At 41.0% G+C, this 17,054-nt stretch overlaps 1 protein-coding gene across 3 annotated transcripts in view; it reads left to right on the top strand.

Moving 5' to 3' along the window:
• Positions 1 to 17,054, top strand: part of FARS2 (phenylalanyl-tRNA synthetase 2, mitochondrial) — a 533,375-nt gene that overhangs the window by 293,895 nt on the left and 222,426 nt on the right. For all 3 annotated transcript variants that reach the window (XM_010371342.2, XM_030928686.1, XM_030928687.1), the window contains exon 5: positions 15,952 to 16,112. In XM_010371342.2, the coding sequence (XP_010369644.2) occupies positions 15,952 to 16,112 (161 nt within the window). The remainder of the gene's footprint in view (positions 1 to 15,951; positions 16,113 to 17,054) is intronic.

The raw sequence follows: 17,054 nt of genomic DNA, 5'->3' as shown, positions 1-17,054 counted from the left end.
CAATCAAGCAAAAACAACTTCTATCTGAAAAATGGAAATTGTTCAAGGCTGGTAAACTGTTAGGAAATCTGTCTTTTGCTGAATGAAAACTTTGTTGCAATGATCTGCTTAACAGTACTTAATTCTGAGTTCTAGGAACTTAGATTGAAATTTGAGGGAAAGGGATGAAAGACATAATGCTGTATTGGGGGCTAGTCAAAGGGAAATGTAGGAGATGGTGTATGAGTCCTTGGTAGATCATATGCAAGTCAGTATATTTAGTGTTTAACTATTAATAAATGCTAAGCAAGGCATAACTATTCCCTTTACATTTTCAAAAGGTCCTACAATACCCTATCCCAATTTGGTCACTTCATCTTCATTTCACGTTTCTGTCTTCGTATGTTTGTGTTTACTTTTCCTTCTTGTTGGAAGATCTTTACCTTTTTTAAAATTTGTATTTTTTTAAAATAAGAGATGGAGGTTTCACTCTGTTGCCAAGGTTGGATTTGAACTCCTGGGCTCAAGTGATCTTCCCACCTTAGCCTCCCGAGTAGCTGGGACTATAGGTACATACATGTCATTGTGCCTAGCTCACCTTTAAAACCCCTGCATGTCGTTTAAGACCATACTTGCCTGACTTTTCTAAAACATCCTTGTTCGGGATGTTTAAAGTGACCTCTTCTTCTTCTGGCACCCCATAGAACCTAATTTCTATCACTCATGGCACTGACTTGCATATGCATTTATAGGTCTTTCTCTCTCTGCTTTCAAAGTAAACATCCCTTGAGGGCTTGAACTACGGAGTTAACACATGCCTGGGTTCACATCCCAGATGGGACACTTGCTTGCTGTTGGTTGACTGACTCAGTGGCAGTCCTAGCACCATTTGACCTTGCATACATCCCACTCGAGAGTTTGGAAAAGCCAGGCAGTTATGCTCTTCTCATCCTTTTATTAGAGTGGCCAAGCAAACCAGTTTGGAGCAATGAAATGTAAGACATTTGGGGACCCTTGGGAAGGCTTATGTTTCCCTATAAAAGCAATGGGTATGTGAGTCATGCACACTGGAACTGTTCCGGCTTTCCTCCTGACTGATAGATGATGACTGGAGATCGACCAGCCATTTTGTAGTTATGAAATCACCACAATAATGATGGAAATGGACCTGCTAAGATGTTGCAGCAGAAAGATAAAAGGAGCAAGGGTCTTCAGTGGCATCCTCTAGCTCCCGAACCAACTCTGGAAATGCCTGTCTTCAGAGTCCTTTTTACGGAAATTAGATGTCTCTTATTTAGATCACTTTTAATAGAGTTTTCTATTGCTTGCAGCCAAAAATATTTCTAGATAGCTGTATAATCTGCGACAAATTAAACTGTCTGAACTTTGGTTTTCTTGTCTATAAAATGGAGCTAGTGATAGTCCCCTCACAGAGTTGATGTGACAATTAATGAGGTCATGTTTTCTGACGCGTGGCGAGCAAGTGAATGTTTCTTTCTTTCTCCTTCCTTTGTATGGTATTGTTTGCCAGAGAGCATCTATCACATTTTTTGTACAAAAATAAGTCACTGTATTTTTTTTTCTTTTTTGAGACAGAGTCTCACTCTGTCGCCTGGCTGGAATGCAGTGGCGTGATCTCGGGTCACTGCAACCTCCGCCTCCTGGGTTCAATCAGTTCTCCTACCTCAGCCTCCCGAGTAGCTGGGACTACTAGCACCTGCCACCACACCCAGGTAATTTTTGTATTTTTAGTAGAGACGGGGTTTCACCATGTTGGCCAGGATGATCTCGATCTCTTGACCTTGTGATCCACCTGCCTCGACCTCCCAAAGTGCTGGGATTACAGGTGTGAGCCACTGCATCCGGCCTAAGTCACAGTAATTATCAGTTGAATGAGTAAATGAATATTAGAATAAAGCAGTTGAACAGACTTTTCAAGATAAGCCACTCTAATGGCTTCTTACTGCCTTTTAATGACTGAGTAGATAGTCCTTCTCTGCCTCTTGAGTCTGACTTGGCTCTGTTACTTGCTTTGGCCCATCAGGGGAGTGGCAAACATGATGAAAAGAGATGCAGGAAAGGTAATTGCACCCTGGGCCTTGCTCTCTTGATGCAGTTAGAACCCTGCAACCACCACATAAATAAGCCCAAGCTACCGGGTTGGATGATGTAAGAGAACCAAAGTGCCCCAGCCAGCAGGCAGCCAACACCAGACATGTGAGTTCCAGCAGGCCACATATGCATGAGTAAACCCACCTGAGAGCTGAAGAACTTTCCACCTAAGTCCAAAGTGCCAGCCAACATTGAGCTAAGTGAATAGTTGTTGTTTTAAACCACTAAGTTTTGGGGTGGTTTGTTTTGCAGCAAAAAATAAATGATCTAGAGGAGCTCTGAAGTGGATAAGTAAGCATCAGGGGTCTCCAGATATGTCACCTGGAGAAGGACACCATAGCACTTTTGCAGTGTTCCCGCTGGGTCCTGAACCTGAATTCAATCATGAAGAAGTATCAGGTAACCTCAAATTGAGGAACATTTCTATAAAACAACTGGCTAGGAGTCTCCAAAATGTCAATGTCTTATAAGACAAGGGAAAGCTAGGAAATGGTCCTAGATTAATAAAGACTAAAGAGACATGATATGTAAGTACAATGTGTGATCCTCGACTGGATCCTGAATGGGAGGGAAAAAAATGCTACAAGGACATGATTGGCAAAATTTGAATATGAATTGCAGATAAGGTGGGGTTATTGCATCCATGTGAAATATCCGGAATTCGATAACTATGCTAGGGCTATGTAAGAGAATATCTGTGTTCTTGGGAAGTATACACAGAAGTATTCAGTGGTAAAGGAGCATGATGTATGTAACCTACTCTCAGATGGCTTGATAAATTATTGTAATATTTAAAAATATATTGATATATTTATATTTATAAATATAAAATACATGTAACAATAACTATATATATTTGTATTAATATCAAATATATAACTATATATTTTATATATAAATATTTTATATATTATGTAATATGTAACTGTTGACAAATATGTCAATATATAAATGGAGATATGTTTATAAATATATCAATAGATGTATATTTATGCTTATATATCAATAGACATATTTACAATCTACATATAACTGTATAATGTATACATATATAATTAAATATGTAATTTATACATACATTATAAATATTAATAAATGTCAATATAAATATAGGGCTGCTGACCTCCAGCTTTTTGCTCCTGGTCACATGTTGGCTATTGCAGCTCCAGGCATTATATTCTTGAGTGATAGCATCTAATGTGGAAAGAAAGAAGGGAGTAGTTCAGAGGGCCTTTTTTTCTGGGGAAAAAAAAAAAAAACTCTTGCCTATGAGCATCCTAGCAGATTTTCACTTGTATCTTATATTTTATGTTGCTCATATCTTATTGGCTGTGTCTCCCCTCAACCAGTCACTGGAAATTGGTGGGGGGTGGGAGTCAAGCCCCTGCAGTGGGTGGTGCATCACTGTCCAATCTGCAGACAAAGAGGGACCAACGCTTTCTACACATTCCATGTAAGGAGGATTCTCGCTGCGCGGGACCACTGGGAATTGCTTCGTGCACTGCTCATTAGCATGTGGTTCAGACACTGCAGTTTTCTTTCTTAAACTCCAGAGAACCAAAATCTGGGACTCAGGAAGGAAAGGGGGTGGTCCAAAGTGACTTTTTTTGAGATGGGTATGAAAGTTTTTTTGCAGTAAGCTGATTAGAATGTCATCCAGCTCAGACTGTATTAAAGAACCCTGCTTGTAAGACCCAGAGACTGTCATCCACAGTCTGCTCCGTACCATGCAAAGCTTTCTTTTAAAAGAGAGGTCTGCCTTTGGATGAGGTGAAGTACTTATTGGCAGAGTGTTTGGGGCCAAGGATATATACAGCTGGAGAAATGTTTCAGGCAGGAGAGTGATCTTTGGGTACAGCTTGGAAAGTCAATCATCCGATGGCAAGTCTCCGAGGAAGCAGTTCAAGTATTGTGACTGGAAAGCAGGGGATGAAGGACTACATCCATGGTTGGAAGCGAAGAAATCAGAATTTACCTAGCTGTGCTGACCTTTCTAGGCCTGCCTCTGGATTGCAATGTCTTAGCAGGATACTGCAGTGCTTTTATTCCTGCGCGTCCATCATTGTAACTAACAATCAAGGCACGTGGATGCCTTCATTCAATACCACTGCTAACTACTAGACCCTTCAGTTCGCTCAGTAGGTCTGTGTGTATATTGCAGTCAAATCCAGTGTGAAAGGTGTTTTGGAGTGATAAAACCCAGCGTTCAGAAGAGAAATCTACTGTTATGTGAGCACCTACCTACACAAATCATTTTACTGGCTTCCATGGAATAATTATAGTCAACCAGGAAATCAGCTGTGACAACATAGAAAGCACACAGATGTCAGTAGCACTTTCTGATATTTTGACATACCTTGAACGTAGCCCTTCTCAGTTAATGTTTCAGCGTGAATCTAGGGGAGCATTTACTGGGTGTAGACTTAAAGTCAAAACATAAATTCAAGTCCCAGTGTCTATGTGATCCTGCTTAAACAGTGTTTATCTTTTCAACATAGATGATACCAGTTTGACATTTCCCATAGAAGCACTGTGAGGATAGAACTCAAGATAATATAGGTGAAGTTCTTTGTCATTGGTGAAGTTCTGTAATATATGAATGTTGGCCGGGCTCAGTGGCTTAGGCCTGTAATCCCAGCACTTTGGGAGGCCTAGGTGGGTGGATCACAACATCAGGCATTCCAGACCAGCCTGGCCAACATAGTGAAACACCATCTCCACCAAAAATACAAAAAATTAGAAGGGTGTGGTGGTTGGCGCCTGTATCCCAGCTACTCGGGAGGCTGAGGCAGGAGAATTGCTTGAATCTGGGAGGCAGAGGTTGCAGTGAGCCAAGATCGTGCCACTGCACTCCATCCTGGGCAACAGTGCAGACTCTGTCTCAAAATAATAATGATAATAATAATATGAATGTTAATTGCTAGGTTGTTTTAGTGTTCCTTGTAGCAGTTATTTTGGAAACATGTGAGTTCATTAAGTTGAAGAATTCCCGGAAGGTCAACCTTTTTGACAAGGAAGGAAAAATATACTTAAAATCATACAAATTTTTTTTCGATATGTAATAGTTTAAGCATTTCACTTATCTCTTGGCTTTGTAACAAAACAGTCTATAAGGAGAAACCTGAGGATGCAGGGGCTGTTTGCATTTCCAGAGCCCAGTCATTGGGGAAGAAAATAAAATAGAAAGACAGAATGTTGAAGCAGAAGTGGCAATAAGATCCTGGGCCTCAGGGGACTAGCGACCCTGTGCCTGCTGGTGCCCTGTAGACAACAGAGCTCAGTGAATGGTGATGAAGTTAGGGGTCAATGAATAGAATATTCACTTTTTTCTGTTACTTTGTGTGTTCCATTTCTCTCCTTTTTGAGATGTCTTTTCAGAAATGGCATCCCCAATATCACTACTGTTAAATGTCACTTTATAATATGATAGATAAAATCTCTCACAGATACAAAATTTAAGGAAGTCATCACTTGTATTGAAAACTTAAAGTATGAAATTCTTCATAATACTATCCATTTAAATGAAGTGAGTAAACTAAAAAGGTGGACAATCTTGAAACCTTTCCTACCATACCATTCTGTTGTTTCTTTGCAAGTATTTACTGGGTACTTGCTGTGTGCCAGTGTGCCGGCCACTCGAGACGGGTCAGTGGCGAAAACCAGCTCAGATGCTGCCCTCATGCGCTGCAGGCTAGCAGGGGAGTCTGAAAATCAGCAATACGTAAACGAAAAGGCTGTAGCATATTAGAAGATGATATTTTCTGGGGAAAGAGGGCAGAGTTGAGAGAGTTTGGGAGGGTAGGTTGATGGAGAGGTTTACAGTTTTAAAGTGGATGTCCGGGAGACCTCACTGAGAAGGGACATTCAAACAGGTACCTGAAACAGCTGGAGGGAAGACCCTTCCCCCTGGACATTACTGCCCCAAAAGGGGTGTGACAGTGAATGTACCTGTATGTCCCAAGGCTTTAAGGGGACCAGGGGTGAGAGGAGAGAGAGCAGTTGGCAGGTATCTTTTGTTATGCTGCTAAATGTTAAGCAAAATTATTCTGCAGTAGTTTTTATTTCATTAAGGGAGACTTAGAATAGAACCTTAGTTAACTGTTTCTAAACTGAGCCAAATCATAGACTATTCAGAGCTGGGAGGAACTTGAGACACCCTATCATTGCTGTTCTTCATTTTATGAGAGAAAAAACTGAAGTCCAGTGAAATAATTGGTGGTATAATGGCTCAATTAGTAGATCTCAGTGTTTTCAGAGACAGATGTGGTGATGAGAAAAAATATATGTTTATTGTTTTCCTTTCAGAAAGTGAAGAACACATGAAAACTTTCTTCAAATTTTTAAATATCTACATCCTCTGAAATTTTACTTTTATGTGATAAAATGTTACATAATATAAAATTAGCCAGTTAAGGCATTTTAAGTGTACAATTCAGTGGCATTAATAACATTTACAGTGTTGTGCAACCATCACCACTATCTATCTCCAAAATGTTTTCATCACTTCAAAGATCAATTCTGTATGCTTTAAGCAGTAACTGCCCATTCCGTTCTCCCTCTGGTGCCTAGTAACCTCTAATCTGCTTACTGTTCTAGATATTCCATGTAAGGGAAATCATAGATTTTTTTCACCTGGCTTCTTTCACTTAGCCTATTGTTTTCCAGGTTCATCCATGCTGTCGCATGTATCAGAACTTAATTCTTTTTTAGGACTGAATAATATTTCATTGTGTGTAACTAACATGTTTTGTTTATCCATTCATCTATTGATGGATACTTGAGTTGTTTCCACCTTGGGACTTGTGAATAAAGCTGTTATGAACATTGGTGTGCAAGTGTCTGAGCTTCTTTACTCAATTCTTTTAGAGATACACACACAGAGGCATATATACAGACACATGTATACACACGTGCACGCACACACACACACAGAGAGATTGAGAGAGAGGATTGGTGGGTCATACGGTCAAATCCGTGTTTAACTTGCTGAGAAACTGTCCAACTGCTTTCCACAGCAGCTGTGCTAGTTTATATTCTCAACAGCAACGCACAGGGCTTCAGTTTCTCCACAACCTTCTCAACACTTTTTATGATAATTTTCATTATTATAGCCACCCTAGTAGATGTGAAGTGGTATCTCACTGCGGTTCGTATTTGTATTTCCCTGATGACTGATAATGTTGAGTATCTTTTCATAAGCTTATTGGCCATTTGTCTATCTTCCTACAATTCTCTCAGTAACATTTTATAGTTTTCAATGTACAAATATTTTACCTGTTGTTACATTTATTTCTAAGTACTTTATTTTTGTAAATGAAATTGTTTTCTTAATTTCCTTTTCAGATTGTTCATTGTTAGTGTATAGAAATGTAAATATGTGCAACATTTTTATGTGTTGATTTTGTGTCATGCAACTTTACTGAATTTGTCTATTAGTTTAGATAGTTTTTTGTGTGTGGATTCTTCAGGGCTTTCTACATATAAAACTATGTCATCTGCAAATAGAGATAATTTTACTTCTTCTTTTTCAGTTAGGATGTCTTTTATTTCTTTTTCTTGCCTTATTTCTCTGGTTACAACTTTTAGTACTATACTGACTAGTAGCAGTGACTGTGAACATTTTTGTCTTGTTCCTGATCTAAGTGAAATTTATCTAAGTGGAATGAATGAAATGTTTTCAACTTTCACCATTGAGTATGATGTTGGCTGTGGGTTTTTCACACATAGTCTTTATTTTGTTGAGGGCATTCTTTTGTATTCCTGGTTTGTTGAATATTTTTATCATGAAAGGGTGTTGGATTTTGTCAGATACATTCACTATATCAATTGATAAGGTTATGTGATTGATTTTTATATTTTGAATCATTCTTGCTTGCACTCCTAGGGTAAATCTATTTGATCATGGTATATGATCCTTTTAATATGCTGCTGAATTTGGTTTGCTAGTAATTTGTTGAGGAGTTTACATCTGTGTTCATAAGAGATATTGGTATGTGGCTTTCTTGTAGTGAGCCCCTGTGAAACTATACTTTAAACCTCTAGTTTTAATTTATCTGTCTCTTTTTTTTTTTGAGACAGAGTCTTGTTCTGTCGCCCGGGCTGGAGTGCAGTGGCACAATCTGGGCTCACTGCAAGCTCCACCTCCCGAGTTCACGCCATTCTTCTGCCTCAGCCTCCCGAGAGCTGTGTTCCTGTTGGTGATGTCCCAGGCCTCCTCTCGAGTTGGAGATATCCCGGGCTTCTTCTAAAATTGGAGATACAGACAAGAGGCCGTGTGCAGAACCTCTGTGCTTTGGGCTCTCCTTTGCAGATGCTTCCATCTCTGCAGCTGTAGAGGCAGAGCCTGTAGGGCCAGATGCTGCTTAGAAGGATCACCCTGTGGGATCAGAATCTTTTAAGTTCTAAGATAAATTTTGTTTCTCTCCTTTCACACCGATAGCTTCTCACTGTCCCCTTTTCTATTGCCATTCTCCTCCTCCTCCACTTTCTCCTCTCCTTTTTTTTTAAAACTTTCCCATCTCTGGATTCTTCTCTTACTTTCTTTTGCTTCTGTGCATAGACTTGCCCTCTTAGGAAGATTTTCAAGAATTATAAATACAAAAAAATGTTCCTGCATGGGTTGCTCAGTGCTGTACAGACTTACATTAGTCAGAATGCCTAACTGCTTCCAATCCTGCATATTCTGTCTAATTGGGAACGTTCCTCTACAGTGAGTTCTATACTCTGGTGACTCTAGTTTACTGGAACTCGCTAGTTTTGTAATGAGGCCAAAAAAAAAAAAAAAAAAAAAAAAAAAAACTACTGCCTTAAAACCCTGTCAGACCTGGGTACTTGGCAACAAATTACAGCTGAGGAGTGCCAAAGACCTGAAAATTATACCTACCCTGGCTGACAATACCTTTAAGCGTCTATGTATTTATGACTCACTTTCTTCCATAAAGAATTTGAAGTGCCTTATAAAAGTACATATCCGAGGATAAAATAAATAGTTGAGATAATCAGGGCAAAGAGGAAATAACGGGTAAGAAACTAAAACTGGAGCAAGAGTCACAAAGAGAAATGTACCCTGAACACTTGTGCGGTTGTAGAGGTGACCTGCAAGTTTGCCTCTAAGCTCCCACGGGGCCAAAGTAAAAAGTGAATTTTGATCAATTATGTAGCACATGGCATCCTTAAAATTAAAAACAATCCAGTTGTCAAGAAAAGGATGGCTTTTCTGTTCCCAGGATCCAAAGTCATTTTCTTAAATCTAAGATCAATTTATTTCCAGAAGCCTCCTACAGAAAACTGTATGATAGAGTGGTCCGGTCCTTCCCAGGAGTCCCCAGTGTCGTCTTACTAATGGAATAGGCCAATGACACAATGCAGGGGTGCGATTCAGAAGAAACAAATCGAAAGGGAACCAAAACAAAATGTTTTAAAGGTAAAATTTGATGCAACTCAGCAATGGACACCATATCCTTTCTTGCAGCCCTTCATGAAAATTGATTGTCACAGGCAAACTTTTTATCAGGATGATAATGAGAATGAAAGGTTGTAGGAAGTGATAGGCAGCTGGAGACCAGTTGCTCTCCGTTCCCAATGATGGTCTGGTCCATAAGGTTTGACATACGTGGTGGGATTTTACGTGCCCGCGGGAATGACCCCCTCACTCACCTTAGCACTGGGTCCTCTCAGGTGGAGCCAGTCTCTTGTCTTTAGAAGAGGATGTCCATTTGTCCCTACTGACAGCCACGTGGGACTGAGGCTCTGGAGTCATGCATATCCCTAGCACAACCATCAGCCTTCCTTTCCCCCATCAGCCTTTTAATGTGGTCCTGCCAATCATCCACTTAGGCCAGTGAACATTTCTTTTTTTTTTTTTTTTTTGTTTTTTTTGTGAGACAGAGTCTTGCTCTGTCACCCAGGCTGGAGTGCAGTGGCTTGATCTTGGCTCGCTGCAAGCTCTACCTCCCAGGTTCACGCCGTTCTCCTGCCTCAGCCTCCCAAGTAGCTTGGGACTACAGGCACCCGTCACCATGCCCAGCTAATTTTTTTGTTTGTTTGTTTTGTTTTTTTTGTAGAGGTGGGGTTTCATCATGTTAGCCAGGACAGTCTTGATCTCCTGACCTCGGGATCCACCCATCTCCACCTCCCAAAATGCTGGGATTACAGGCTTGAGCCACTGCGCTCAGCCAAACATTTCTACATTTCTAAAAAACCAACTCCAGAACATCTGACTTTTAGCAGTGTAGCTTTGCAGTGAGCCTTCTGAGAAAAGCAACTGGAAGTTGTATCTGTGAAGGTAACTTGTTTTATCTTTTCAGTGGAATTCTTGGATATTAGCTAATCTGATTAATGACTTTAATTTTAAGACTCACTGATGGTGAGCCATTCTGTGTGGCAATCATGGAATGGCAGGAGCAACTATCTATTGTGGCCATTTCGAATGCGAAAAACTGAATTCTCGTCATCAGCGTGACTCCCAGTGTGCAGTTTACCTCCTCACACCGGGCAGCCCGGCCTCCCCCGCTGTGTTCTGCAGATGTGATTTCCAGCTGCCGGTGCTCCCTCTGCTCCCTCTTACCCTGCTCCATTCAGAGGCCAGGCCACATCAGGCTGGTAAAGCAAGTCCTCCTTGACTCTGAGACCTATTACAGTGGAGCCTAGACTGCCCTCACAGTGGCAACCATGGGGATCCCTCTTACGTGAAGTTTGTTCACCCTTTTCCCGAGCCATGTTTCTCACCTGTACCGCGTGGCAGTGCACGCGTGGGTCTGGCCTCCTCAGGACCGCTGTGCTTGGCAGCTCCGTGGCTCAGCTGGGAGGAAGATAACAAATGGGAAATTTCTGGTTTTCCAGAACTTTATGGTAATTTGATTTTGGACTCATTCTTTTCTTTCCTATTGTTTCTGATATTTCTATTTTGATAAACATCATAGAATGTAGATTTACCTTTTAGATGGTATTTATTCCCTTCAATGCTGTTACTTCTGAGCATTTTGTGATCATTTACATTTCCCATCTGTGAAACTAGTATTCTGTGTCTAGCAAGCAATGAATGAAGCATTTAGTGCTCTTTTTCTTCTTCTGTGCGCCTTTAGCCTCACAACCCTTAATTGTGAACGTTGTGTAAACTTTGGTTTTCAGAACACCAGCGCTTTTTGTTTTTCTCTGAGACATTCATTCGCACTGTCGTATCTTCAGCTTTGTGCTGTGAGAATGACTCAAAGAATCTACTACATGGGGAGCGCATGTTCTTCTCATTAGCACAGATATATGTCTAAAAATCATTTATGGAGTAATCAATACCGTGTATGACATTGTATAGGGACTGTTTTCTCAGAACTCTCAGGTTTAGATGGGGAGAGAGACTTGTAAATATAATAGTTGCTAATAGAAATATGTACAGCATGTTTGTGATGGGGAAATGAAGGTAAACTTAATGATTCCGGGTCAGAGGAAGAATCTCACAGTCAGAATACTTCAGTGAAGCTTTAGAGGACCATGAGAGGTTACTTTAGGAGAGAGGCAAGTGTTAGGAAGATCTGCTGTGTTATGACAAGGACATGTGATGTTTAGAGAACTGTGGATAATCCGAGGTGGTGGGCCCAGCACCCGGTGTGAGGGGCCTTTGGTGCTGTTGTTAGGGGTTATATTTTGTTTCCCAGTCATGATTCTCAGCTTGCAGTATGCAGATTCCTGGGCGTCTATGAATCAGTGCTTAGAATATATAAGAGTTTGCTATGGAACGTCTTAACTTTGTGGGTTTAAATATATATATATATAAAAGCATATTCTATATCATTTAAATCGGTGTACCTCAAAGTGTGGTGCTCAGAATGGTGCTGATCCACAAACTATCAGTTTCCAGTTCACAAGGAGATAACCGCAGATGCTGAGAGTAAGCCTTTAGAAACTTACAGGAATTTGACTTCATACTGCCATGTCATTCAAGGGTCGTATGTTTGAAATGCCAGTTTACTGAGGTAGTATTACACACAACAGAATTCATACTTTTAAAACATAGCTAGATGAGTTTTGAGGGATATATACAGTCATGTAAACACCCGCACTCAAGATAGAGAAAATTTCCGTCTCCCGAAAAAGTTCTCTTATGTCCTACCACTCTGTTATCGGTCTCTGTAGTTTCACCTTGTCTAGAATGTCATGTGAATTGAATTCATATTGTAGATAATCTTTAGTGACTAATCTCTTTTTGTTAAACATAATTCTTTTGAGATTAATTTATTTTGTTCTGTATAGGAATAATTTATTTTTATTACTAGGTCATATTCTGCTCTCAGAAAGGGGTTCTGATCCAGACCCCAAGAGAGTGTTCTTGGATCTCGTGTGAAAAAGAATTCGGGGCAAGTCCACAGTGTAAAGTGAAAGTGAAAGCAAGTTTATTAAAAAGTAAAGAAACAAAAGAATGGGAATGGCTACTCCATAGACAGAGCAGTGGTGCGGGCTGTTCCACTGCATAGTATTTATGGTTATCTCTTGATTATATGCTAAACAAGAGGTGGATTATTCATGAGTTTTCCAGGGAAGGGGCAGGCAATTCCCAGAAGTAAGGGTTCCTCCCCCTTTTAGAGTATATAGGGTAATTTCCAGACATTGCTATGGCATTTGTAAACTGTCATTGCGCTGGTGGGAATATCTTTTAGCATGCTAATGCATTAAAATTAACATATAACCAGGAATGAGGACGACCAGAGGCCACTTTTGTCGTCTTGGATTTGGTGGGTTTGGGCCTGCTTCTTTACCATATCCTGTTTTCTCAGCAGGGTTGTTATGACCTGTATCTTGTGATACCACCCCTGCTGACCTCCTGTCTCATCCTGTGACTCAGGATGCCTGACCTCCTGGGAATGCAGCCCAGCAGGTCTCATCCTCGTTTTACCCAGCCCCTACTCAAGATGGAGTCACTCAGGTTCAGATGCCTTTGACAATTCTACTATATGAATACACCACAATTTCTCCATTCACTGGTTGATGGACATTTCGGGTGTTTTGGGGTTGGGCTATTCTGAAGTAAGCTGTGATGAACATTGATTCATTGGACTTTCAGTGCACATGTTTCCGTATCTTAGGTAAATACTTAGGAACGGAATTGCTGTGTCATATGCTAAGTGTCTGTTTATCAGGGTTTCTCTGGTTCATGTTTTGGGTTGGATAATTCTTTGTTGTGGGAAACCATTCCTTCCATTGTGGGATCTTTAGCAACATCTTTGGCCTCTACCCACTAGATGTCAGGATGCTCCCCACTCCCAGTTTTGATCACCAAAAATGTCTTCAGACCTTACTAAATGTCCCCTGGTGGCTAAAATTGCCCCCAGTTGAGAAACATTGGTTTATTGTAAAAAACTACCAAACTGTTTTGAAACTACCCAAGTGGCTTTATCATTCCCACCCGATAATTTACGAGTTCCAATTGTAATGTGTCATATCTTAATTTTTATTCATTTAAATATATTTTCTGATTTCCCTTGTGATGACTTCTTTGGCTCGTGTGTTACTTAGAGAAGTATGTTGTTTAATTTCCCAATATTTGGGAGATTTTTCAGATATTTTTCTGTTGATTTCTGATTCATTTGCATTTTGGACATAGAACATTTTTGTACAATTTCAATCCTTTTAAATATTTGAAATTTATTTTGTGTTCCAGAATATGGTCTGTGGTGGTGAATGACCCATGTGCACTTGAAAAGAATGTCCATTATGTTGCTGTTGAGTGGAATGTCTTGTGCATAATTTTATACGCGACCAAATTATCAGCCTGTGATGTGCTAGAAATTTTTGAAAAGTTCTTTGCTAATGACCAGTGCCTCTTGATCTCTCTGTAACTTATAGCCTGTGCTCCCATTTGTCTTGACGATTGCCTTGATGCCAAGTAATAACCACAGGTGCTGGTGTTTCACTTGTAATGAAGCATTTTCCCTCCTGGACTTTGCATATCTAATCCTGAGGCTCCATGAACGTTCAGGTTCAGCTAGAGCAAATGGGGATTTGTGAAACAATTGTAAGGGGTTTTTGTTGTTGTTGTTGTTGTCATTTTTGAGACGGAGTCTCGCTCTGTGGCCCAAGCTGGAGTGCTGTTGTGCAGTTCCAGCTCACTGCAACCTTCACCTCCCAGGTTCAAGCAGTTTTCTTGCCTCAGCCTCCCGAGTAGCTGGGGTTACAGGCACACACCACCATGCCTGGCTAAATTTTGTATCTTTAATAGAGATGGGGTTTCACTGTTCGCCAGACTGGTCTTGAACTCCTGACCTCGTGATCTGCCAGCCGTGGCCTCCCAAAGTACTGGGATTACAGGCTTGAGCTACCGCTGCTGGCCAAGTTTTTTATGTTTTAGGAAAACATTAAATGCAAAGTAGAAATGAGAACAAAATGTTTATTGTGGCTCGTTGAGATGAGTCCTGCCCGTATCTCCAGAATCCACTCCTCAGCCTTCCCATGCTGCATCCCTTCCCTTTGCTATTGAAGAAACTCCTTCAGTCTGGAATTTCCTATCACCTTTCTCTACATTTTGAATCTGGATTAGTTATTTTCATTTGTTTGCTTTTTTTGTTTGTTTGTTTGTTTTTTTCTGGGTAACAAATGACACTTAGTGGCCTAACATAGCACAAATTGACTATATCACAATATCCTTGCATGAGGAGTCTGGCTATGGATTGATAGCATCCCCTGATCAGGATCTTACCAGGTTGAAGTCAAGGCAGAGGCAGGGCTGTGTTCTCCTCTGAAGCTGGGGTCCTATCATCAGCTCACTCCGACTGTTGGGAGAATTTATTCCGTCCCACTGTAGAAGTGAAGTTCCCATTTTCTCCCTGGCTGCTGGTGCCTCTCTGAGCTCCTTTAGGACTTCTCAAGAGCCGAGCCATGTGGCCTCTTCAACCAGGAGGGGGATCTCTGTCCAATCGGCCAGGATGGAGTCTTTGATAAAAAGTAAACCAGTCACAGGCTTAAATTCCCATGCTGTTCCTAGGTCCCACCTATACTCAGCTCAACGGGAGGAGTTTACACAAGGCATGTGCGTGCGGGGTGGGAGTCTCAGAAGCCATCTCAGCCTACCACAGGATCCTACTCATCTGTTAGTGTCCAGTTGGAATTATATTCCTTTCATGAGCTCATTTCATAAGCTTTCCAGCAGTGTGAATTGCTCCCTTGCCTGCTTTCATTCTGCAGTTTCTGTCTTCTCTTCTATAGTGCCTCAGTCTGCAAAGCAAACCCTTCTAATTCATGGCATTGACAGAATCTGAGCGGGACACTATACCTTTGGAGTAGGTGGTGCTAGATACGCCCTTCATCTGGGCTTGCTTGTATTCTCTGCAATGCTGCAGTAGCTCTTCCTAAGCATGAGCATTATGGTGTTTTAATAAAGCTGAGGTTCTTAACGGCATGACATATATCCTTTCTGAATGTGAGTTCATTCTAAACATGTTATGGCCAGTATGGCATGTTTTGAATGTGTCTCATTATCTACTATACTTAGGGACAGAGACCATCTTTTCTTTCCACTCTGTAACCTATATACAGTGGGCTAAATATTTGCACCAGAGCAAGCAAAGACTACAGAAAAATCTTAACGCAGTTCAGAAACCAGTGTTTGAGAAAGCCTAGGATTTAATCAGAAACAAAACAGTACTCCAGACAGTATGACTTCAGAATGCTTCCATGAGGGAAGTCGGGAATATGGAGAGGAAAAAGCGTGGAAGATTGGGCAGCCTCATGGATGTCTTTGTAGTGGCTACCCAGTGCCGTGGCCACTGGTAGGCATCTCATTAGTGTCACTGATAACTATCAGGGAGTGGTATGAGCCTATCCAATCTCAATGCTTTTTAAAAACAACTGTTTTGTTTTGTTTCCTAATCATAGCTGGTGCTCAAGACCGAATCGGCTGGGCTTTTGGCCTAGGATTAGAAAGGCTAGCCATGATCCTTTACGACATCCCTGATATCCGTCTCTTCTGGAGTGAGGACGAGCGATTCCTGAAGCAGTTCCGCGTATCCAACATTAATCAGAAGGTGAAGTTTCAGGTAAGAGGACTTGCAAGAACTGAATAGGTAATAATAAAAATGGCTGTCAAGGATTGACAGGATCATGTATTTGAAAGCCACTGTCAAATTCAATTACGTATTTTATTTTATTTTTATTTTTTATTTTACTTTAAGTTCTGGGATACATGTGCAGAACGTGCAGGTCTGTTACATAGATATATGTGTGCCATGGTGGTTTGCTGCACCCGTCAACCCGTCATCCAGGTTTTAAGCCCCGCATGCATTAGATATTTGTCCTAATGCTCTTCCTCCCTTTACCCCCACCCCCCAGCAGGCCCCAGTGTGTGATGTTCACCTCCCTGTGTCCATGTGTTCTCATTGTTCAACTCCAACTTATGCGTGAGAACATGTGGTGTTGGGTTTTCTGTTTCTGTGTTAGTTTGCTGAGAATGGTGGTTTCCAGCTTCATGCATGTTCCTGCAAAGGACATGAACTCATTCTTTTTTATGGCTGTATGAATTTTAAATAATGTGAATTTGTAAAGAAGTTCTTGGCCAGGCACGGTGGCTCATGCCTGTAATCTCAGCACTTTGGGAGGCCAAGACGGGTGGATCACCTGAGGTCAGGAGTTCGAGACCAGCCTGGTCAACATGGTGAAACCCCATCTCTACTGAAAATACAAAAATTAGCTGGATGTGGTGGTGCGTACCTGTAGTCCCAGCTACTTGGGAGGCTGAGGCAGAATCACTTGAACCCAGGAGGCAGAGGTTGTAGTCAGCTGAGATCATGCCATTGTACTCCAGCCTGGGCAAAAAGAGTGAAACTCTGTCTCAATAAAAAAGAAGTTCCTAAATAGAGGTCCATAAACACACAAGGGGTTCATAAACCTTCAGAAAATCTATGCAAGAGAAAAGATATTTGTCGATATTATTAGTCTAGGCAGAGAGCCAATTTTGTACTTTTTTTTTTTTTAGACAGAGT

The sequence above is a fragment of the Rhinopithecus roxellana genome, chromosome 4, assembly GCF_007565055.1.
Source record: "Rhinopithecus roxellana isolate Shanxi Qingling chromosome 4, ASM756505v1, whole genome shotgun sequence".
NCBI lineage: Eukaryota > Metazoa > Chordata > Mammalia > Primates > Cercopithecidae > Rhinopithecus > Rhinopithecus roxellana.
The sequence above is the reverse complement of the archived record's forward strand: the minus strand, read 5'-3'. Positions and strand labels throughout refer to the sequence as shown.